Source organism: Colius striatus, chromosome 12 (genome assembly GCF_028858725.1).
Source record: "Colius striatus isolate bColStr4 chromosome 12, bColStr4.1.hap1, whole genome shotgun sequence".
In the NCBI taxonomy this organism is placed as follows: Eukaryota; Metazoa; Chordata; class Aves; order Coliiformes; family Coliidae; genus Colius; species Colius striatus.
This window is the reverse complement of record NC_084770.1, coordinates 25,838,984-25,847,140: the sequence shown is the minus strand read 5'-3', so window position 1 is coordinate 25,847,140 and position 8,157 is coordinate 25,838,984. Positions and strand designations below refer to the sequence as shown.

Below are 8,157 nucleotides of genomic sequence, written 5' to 3'. Positions count from 1 at the left end.
GGAAGCTGGCTGCGGCTGTTTCTCCCTCCTAAGGCCCAGGACCCTCCTGACAGAAAGAGGCTCGGCCAGAGGGTCCCCGCGCTGGCACAACGTGGACGGCCGTGCCCTGACTGAGCCCCCCTGCTGCTCCCAGATCAGGCAGCTGAAGGAGGCCTGTGTTGAAGGGAGGCAGGCTGCAGATGACCAGAAAGAGGAGGACAGCAACCAGCCCAGCCTGGAACTGAGGTAAAGGAACGGGAGAGGGTTTCCTACCCTGCAGGGCAGCAAGGGAGCCCAGGGGTCACAGGTACTCACAGGGCAAAAGTAGCTGATAAGTGATAAAGCTCTGCTTTATTAAACATGAGGAATGAAACGGTGGTGTGAAACATGAAGAGCCCCCGAGGGACAGGTGCTAGTAATAGCCCCTTCTCTTCCTCCTTTGGACCAGGAGCAGCCCCTGCTTCTTGATGTCTGCCCTGGTGGGGACCCGCTCGTCACAGTCGTCAAGGTGGGAGGAGTCTGGAGGAGAGATGGAGAGGCACAGGCTGAGGCCGTGCCCATGCCCGTGTCCCAGGGCAGAGCTAGCACAGGTTGGAGGGCCGGGGCATCCCAGAGAGCCCTGGGGCCGAGCCCTCGGGCACAGGCACTGCCGCCGGGCTCTTCCCCCTCGGCGTGCCAGGGAGAGCTGCAGGAGCTGGCGATGCCACGGCTGTGGCACTGGGAACAGCTCCCGCTTTGTTACACACAGGTGTGACGCTGCCCAGGGCTCCTACCTCGGGCAGAACCGCCACTGCCCTCCAAGGAAACCTTCAGGTTGTTGGGGTCTTTGGCAGCCCTTTCCTCAAGGACTTCTCTGACCTTCACAAAGGTCTGTGAAAGAAACCCTGAGTTAATCGCTGCAGGGGAGGGGGGTGTTACGAGCCACGGGGTGCCCCACGTGAGAGTTCCCCTGGGGGGACAGCCCACAGTGCCCAGTGCCCCGTGGAGCTGAACTGCTCCACGGCTGTTCCCCGGGCCAGCGTCTCTCCATCTGGGAGACTGGCTTGGATTGGGCCGTCTGAGAGAGACCAGTGGGGGTCCCCAAAGGGCCCGGCAGGGATGGAGCCCCTGCACACCTCATTGTCCTCGTCGCGGCTGTAGCTGTCGGGGGGCAGGTTGGCCACGTGCTGTGCCAGGTACTGCAGCTTCTGCCCACAGGCCTGGAGCTTCTCCACCAGCCCCATGGCCTGGGCAGAGTCATCCTGGAGGCAGAGAGAGCGAGAGAGAACAACAAGCTTGGTGGGGGGCCACACGGGGAGACGGGGTGCTGTGCCGTTGCCGCAGCCCACTCGGGTACCTGGCCGGGCACGGTGACGCCGCGCAGGCGGAACTGGAGGTCGTCCACTCCGTTTTCAACCTCAAGCAGGAGCTCCATGTTCTTCTTAGTCTGGGCTCGCATGTGCTCCAGCCGAGCCTCTTCCTGCTGCCATTTTAGCCTCAGCTCCTCCTCCAACGGGCTGCAGCCAAACACAGTCACATCCATACAAGTGCACAGGGATGCAGTGGCAAAAAGCTGTAGCAGAAGCTGCTCAGGTTCCCCCCCACGCCCTCCAAGTGCAGAGCAGAGCTGCTGCCTGCAACCCAACTCCACGCTGCTGGTACCGCTTGCCAGGCCAGGCGAGGAGCCGGGGTCCTCCTGCGGCCCCAGTGGGAGCTTTGGGTGCCCTGCCAGCAGCAGAGCTGGGGCAGCAGCCTGCTCACAAAACCTCCCAGTGCAGGAGGAGGGGGTGTCTGGGGCAGGAGTGAGGAAGGGGTGCCCGGCTGGGACACCCATGAGGCACGTGTCCCTGCCAAACGGGGTGGCCCGCTTGGCAGGACTGTCACAAGGCCAGTGGCACCTGATTCTGTTGGGGGGCTGAAACTTCATGCTGTCTCGCTTCAGCTCCAGCTCCTTCAGTGTCTCCTTCAGTGCCTGCTTCTTCTCCTTCAGCTCCTTGATATACTTCTGCAGGTACACTGTGGACTGCTCCCATTCCAGGAGCCTGCTGGGGATCTCCTGGAGGGGGAAGCACGAGGGCTCAGCCCATGGCACTGCTGCAGGCTACAGGGTCCGTCCCTGGGCCGTGGCACCAGGGGCCGCTGCCGGCTCGTGCTGTGGAGAAAAGCGGCTCCATTCCCGCCCAGGCGAGAGGGGCTTTGGGGAGCCCCAGGGGCAGACGAGCAGTCGACCCCACAAGGAAGCAGGGCAAGCAGAGGGCTCTCAGCAGCCTGGGGCTCCAGCAGCCCCAGGGTTCCCTGGAGACGGCTTCGTACTTACCCAGATGTGGGAGGACTGCGTCACAGTCTTGGCTCTTTCCACCGTCCGGGCCACGCGTTCCCTGTGCTCCCTCTGGGCCCGGGCTGCCTGCAGGTTGGCAGCTGGGGTGGGAGAGAAGTGTCAGGGCAGGAGGCCCGTGGCTGCACCCACCTCCCACCCCCCTCCCACCCCGGCAGGCGCTCACCCATCACCGAGTCCTGTGAGCGCAGGCTCAGCGAGTCCAAGTTGAACTTGGGTCGGGCTTCCTGCAAGGATGTTCCTTGTTACCCCCTGAGCTCTGGCACCCTCGGGGAGGGCAGCCCCCAGCATGGGGGGCTCAGCACTGGTGCCTGCCATCTGCCCACAGCCCTGCCTGGGGCGGGTCCCCCCAGCTCACTGCCACCAGGTGACTTACTACCTTGAGCAAGGGTTGGGCTTGGAGCCGCCTCTGGGCGGCCAAGGAATCCTGCATCCACTCTCTGTCTTCAAGGAAGCGAGTTTCTGCCTTGGCCAAGTCCACCTGGAGCGTAACAGAGAAGGGAGAAGAGGATGGCAAAGCTAGAACGGCCCTTTATGAGCTGCTGGGATGGCCAGCATGCAAAAGGACTCCCTTCCGCTCCCTGGCCCGTGTGTCAGCTGTCAGGGAGGGAAACTGGACGAGCGGGGCTGGTGGATGGAGCGCTCTGCCTTCAGCATGGCTGGTGTTTCGGGCTGGCACTCTCCAACCTGGCCCAGGAATGACCAAGAGACCCGGGAGGAGCTGTGAAGGTTTCTGTGGGTGCTGTGGGCAGGCTCAGCTGGGTCTCTTTTGCGCCTTATGACAGGAAGGCTCGTCAGCCCAGCCCCGTGGAGCCGTCCGCGGGCTGTGGAGGGCGGGAAAGGGCCCTGAGGTGCCCTGGCCTCTCCTACCTTGGCTGCAGCGGCGGCTCTGAGGGTATCCGAGGCCAGGAGCTCCATGTCTTCCAGTTCACCCTGGTACAGCTCGGCCGTGTGGCTCATGAGGTCCAGGTGCGGGGGCAGGTTGGCCAGCTCCTGGGACAGAGGGAGCCCCGGCACGTCAGCGGCAGCCCGGGGAGCCCCAGGCGTGCCCTGTGCTGTGACAGGGGCTGGAGGGGAGCGGGACGGGCTGGCCCAGCTGGGGGGCACCCCCGTGCCTCTGCAGGGGCGGTGGGTGGGCTGATGGCCCGGGGAGGAGGAGCTCACCTTCCTCAGGGCATCCCGCTCCGCCAGGTACAGGCGCGTCATCTTCTGCGCCTCCTGCGTTTTCACGCGCATCTTGGCGATGTTGTTCTGCAGCCGCCGAATCTCCTGGGCAGAGCCGGGGGGACGGGACACGGGTGAGCCACCCGCGGGGAGCGTGGGGCATGGAGTAAAGCCCCCGGCCGGCTGCTGCCAGCCCAGGAAGGGGACCAGGGTACCTTCTTCTGCGCCTGGTGCTGCTTTTCCATCCTCTCAGCCTCCTGCAGCTGCTGCAGCCGCCTCTGCAGCTCGTCCCGCACCTGGCTCCGCTGCCTCAGCTGGTACAGCAGCATGTTGCAGGTGTTGGCCCGGTCGTGGATTTTGGCCTGGAGCTTTTCCTTGGCTACCTGGATGGGCACGTGAAGCGTGTTTGCCAGCGTCATAACCTCGGGACAGGCAGCCAAGGGCAGGGACAGCGTCTCTCTCCCAGGGCTGCGGCTGGACCCTGTGGCAAGCCGGGCAGCCCCAGGGCCATGCAGGCCGCGATGCCCAGCTCTGCTGGGGCAAAGGCTCTGCACAGGGAGCTAAAGGAGGAGCTGCACAGATGGATCCCGCGGTGGGAAGGGCACGTGGGGCCAGGCGTGAACGGCCCGTGTGTCGCCGCACCAGCCCTGTGCAGCACCATTCCTTGTGCCAGCGCCGGCTCCCTCCCTGCACCCTGTTCTTCGCAGCATCCCCGGAGCCCCAGCCCCTGGCGGCAGCCACCGCCCACCGCCCCCTGCCCTCACCTCCGCCGTCTGTCCGGCCAAAGCGATGCCCAGGGCTGGCTCTCGGCAAGCCTCGCTGAGGGTGAGCTTGTGCCGTGGGCAGGACAGAGCTCCCTTGGGCTGTGGGCAAGAGAGCTCGTTAGGCTGTTGGCATGGTCCCATCCGAGGGCTGCCCCGCCTGCCCCTGGAGAGGCCCCAGGAGAAGCTGGCTCTGCAGGGCCAGCAGCAGGCAGGGGGACAGCAGCCGGGCCCCGCGGGTACCTTCTGGGCACTGCGCAGGGCGCGCACGTCCTCGGCCAGCGCCTGACGCAGGGGCGGGAGCAGCTCTCCCTGCCGGCACAGCTTTTCCTCGCAGCGGTGCCGCGACAGCTTCCGCGCTTGCTCTGCAGGACAGGAAGATGCTGTTGGTACCCTGAGCACGATGGGGGGACAAGGAGCCCCCCGCCCACCCCACTCCATCCCCACCGTGCCCCGGGGACAGCACCTTGCAGAGTGATGCTATCACACAGCTCCAGGACATGCTGGCTGAGGTTGGTCTTGCGGCCCTGCATGGTGCCAGGGCTCCTGCCTCGGCCCTCCATGAGGGCTGGCAACTGGGTAGGTCCTGTGACCCTGCTGGGCACAGAGCAGCTCCTGTGATCCACCCAGTACAGAACAACTGCTGTGACCCCGCTGGGCACGCGACAGGTAGTGTGACTCTGCTGGGCACAGGACAGGTAGTTGTACCTCCCTCTGCAGAGCAGCTCCTGTGACCCACTGACCACAGAGCAGCTCCTGTCATCCACTGAGCACAGAGCAGCTCCTGTGACCTCACTGCGCTCTGAAGACGTCACTGGAGAGAGACGTCACTCAGAGAGTCTCTGACATCACAAGTCGCTACGGGTACAAAAGCCCAGCCCGCTGCCCGTGTCAGCAGTCCGAGACTGAGGCTCGAAGGAGAAGGAGGAAGGTTGGCAGCTCTGTCTGCCATCCCTCCCGCCCCTCAGGCCCCTCGGGCAGACTGATTGCCAGTGTTGAGACAGGAGCGGCTCAGGGTTCCACTCACGGCAGCAGACATGGAATTCCACGCCCTGGATCAGAAGCTGGACGATGTCTTAAAAAAGCCCTTGTCTTTATCCCTCGACACGAGTGGCCTGTACAGTATCCTGAAGGATATTGTGCGCCACCTGGAACTGCAGAACTCCAGGCAGCAAGCCCAGGAGATGGGGGAACAGCAGCCCCAGAAGGAGCTGCTGCCCCAGAAGGACACTCCGCAGGGGTCTGCCAGACACCCTTCCGACACTGCCGTGGAGCAGAGGAAGACTGAAGGCAGGGTGAGTGTCATCTCCGAGGTAGAGGCCCGTCCCTGTCCCAAGGTGCTTCCCCCCGAGCCAGCCCCTGCCCCGGGCACGGTGCCGCCACTGCGCTGCCCTTAGCCCAAGGGCTGGCTTCAGGCCACGCTGACAGCGGCACGTGGGGCTTCCCTGCGGGCAAGGGACGCAGTGTTGGGGAGGAAGAGCCGCGGCTGAAACTCTGCTCTGGTGGCTCCGTGTCTGGAGAGGGGCCACATCCTGCCCACCATCCCATCCTGCCCGAGCTTGGCCCCAGCGTCCCCTGTCCCAGGCCACAGATCTCACCAGCACCCCCCTCTCTAGGCCAGGGCTCCGTCCCCAGAGCTCCTCGCGGATCTCGACGCGGTGAAGGCGGCGCAGTTGCGCATGGCAGCGGACGTCCAGGCGCTCCCGGAGGCTCTTGGCTTGGTGAGCTTCTGCCCCTGCCCCGGGGAGAAAGCTGGGCCCTCGCTTCCCTCCCTGCTCCTCTCCCCATGGCCCTGCCGCCCCGGCCGCTGCCCCACAGCCCCAGGGGTCACCCGGCGCGAAGGGCACCAGGAGGGGAGAGCGGGAAGGGTGTCCCAAGGGGAGCTCCCCTGGAGCCCCCGCTCCACCCGCCAGCGCTGCCCAGGGTGGGCGTCAGCAGGCACTGCAGCCAGGCTGGTGCTAAAGAAGGAGCTGTGGGCACCAGCCAACGCGACGCCCAGGCACTTGTCAATTCAATAGCCATAAACAAAGAAACATGGGTGCTGGGAAGGAGTGCAGATAAAGATCCCGCCCTGTCCTAAGACCACGGCCCTCAGGCACAGCCCTGTCCCGCATCCCTCTCTCTGTGCCCGACTTCGTTTGTGGCTGCTGCTTCTAAATGCCCTTTGCGTGTCCGGACTGACGTCCCTTCTCCTCACCCCACTCCAGGAGAAGCTCCAGGACGCTGCCAGGTGGCTGCTGGGCCTCCGTGACCAGGTGGCCAAGCTGGAGAGTGACATGGTACGGCCACGAGCCCCGGGGGAGGGGGCTGCATCCCTTGGGGACCAGGGCACCCCGTCCCTCTGCATCAGGGCACGGTCCCCAGGGATCGTGCTGCCAGGGGTCAGCGGTCCTGTGCTCCCGGCTCCGTGGCCGGGCTGACCCCTGCACCCCTTCCTTCCCTCCTTCCACAGGAAACGATGAAGGAAAGCAAGGGCTTGTCCCCCGGCACGGCGGAGGAGGTGGGTAACAGGGTGTGCTGGCAGGGGCTGGAGGATGTGCCTGGTGGGCAGCAAAGCGGGAGGAGGAGGCCAGGGGTGAGTGTCGGGGTGAGTGCTGGGGCATCCCAGCTGCGGGAGAGGGACCAAAGTGCCAAGCCAGAGGGTCTGGGGACAGGCTGGCAGGTCTGGGGAGAGGACTAGGGGGTCCCTGGGTCTGCCCTTGCTGCTGCACCTCTGCCCAGCAACCTGCTCCCCACGCAGACGGCTGGCACAAGTGCCGAGGAAGGACACCAGGCTTTGCCCAGATCGCAGCTGGAAGCCACCAAAGCAGCCCAGGCTGAGCTGGAGAAGCTGCACCCAAGAGGTACAAGCCCTCGGGGGCTGGTGGGGGGTGTTTGGCAAGGGGACAGGCAGAGTGAGGGCCACGTCCCCCTCACTGACGACGCGTCCCCCTCACTGACGACATGACCCCTTGGACCATGTCTCTATAGACCAGGAGAACACCAACAGACTCCTGGCTGAGCTGCAGGGCCAGGTGAAGGATCTGCAGGGCCAGGTGAAGGATCTGCAGGGCCAGTTGAAGGATCAGCAGAACAACCTGCAGAGCAAGGAGGAGGAGGTGAGTGGCAGTGGGTGTGGGCAGGGAGGAGGCAGCCAGAGGGTCCCCATGCTGGAACAACGTGGACAGCCGTGCCCTGACTGTGCCCCCCTGCTGCTCCCAGATCAGGCAGCTGAAGGAGGCCTGTGTTGAAGGGAGGCAGGCTAGAGATGACCAGAAAGAGGAGGACAGCAACCAGCCCAGCCTGGAACTGAGGTAAAGGGACGGGAGAGGGTTTCCTACCCTGCAGGGCAGCAAGGGAGCCCAGGGGGGCTCGGAGCATCCTGCTTTCAGGGCAAGTGACATCCCCAGAACCCCCATAGAGGCTCAGCCTGCCTGCATCCCCATCTCCCTGACCAGGGCCACGCAGGTGGAAGTGAAGCAGCAGCTGGAGGAGCTGCAAGAGCGGCAAGAAGCGACCAAGGCCACGCTGGAGCAGTTGGCGGCCTCGGTGTCCACTGAGCTGCAGGGCCAGGTGAGGGGGAGCGCTGCCACTGCCTTTCATCTCAGCAGGGGGTTACTGGTGGGGGTCCCAGCCAGGGCCTCGGGCTGGATGCAGCCATCAAGCCTCCACGGCACCTGGTCTCGTTGGCCACATCCATCCCCTCTCAGAGCTGATGCCCTCTTCCCTTCCTGCAGCTGGACCAGCTGAGGACGAAGGTGCAGAGCACGGAGCAGGCGCTGGAAGCATATTGCAGCTCCAGTGCCAACACCAGCGCACAGATGAAGACGCTCTACCAGCGCCAGCAGAAGCTCAAGGTGCTGGTGGAGTCCTTAAAGTCCCAGGTGTCTGGTAAGGAGGCGACGCAGCAGCTGGAGAGCAGACAGGTAGGGAGATGCTGGCACGGTGGTCATGAGAGGG

General features: G+C 64.8%; 1 protein-coding gene across 1 annotated transcript; it reads right to left on the bottom strand.

Annotated features, from left to right (window-relative positions):
* Window positions 1-391: 391 nt before the first annotated feature.
* LOC133626404 (coiled-coil domain-containing protein 183-like) lies at window positions 392-4,751 on the bottom strand. The gene is made up of 14 exons (XM_062005308.1): window positions 4,685-4,751; window positions 4,462-4,583; window positions 4,222-4,320; window positions 3,673-3,840; window positions 3,458-3,562; window positions 3,164-3,286; window positions 2,673-2,774; window positions 2,460-2,520; window positions 2,276-2,376; window positions 1,852-2,014; window positions 1,316-1,476; window positions 1,095-1,220; window positions 753-849; window positions 392-498 (listed from the first exon to the last, which is right to left on the bottom strand). Exons 1-14 carry the CDS (start codon window positions 4,749-4,751, stop codon window positions 392-394), a joined length of 1,602 nt encoding a protein of 533 aa, XP_061861292.1.
* Between the last annotated feature and the right edge of the window lie 3,406 nt (window positions 4,752-8,157).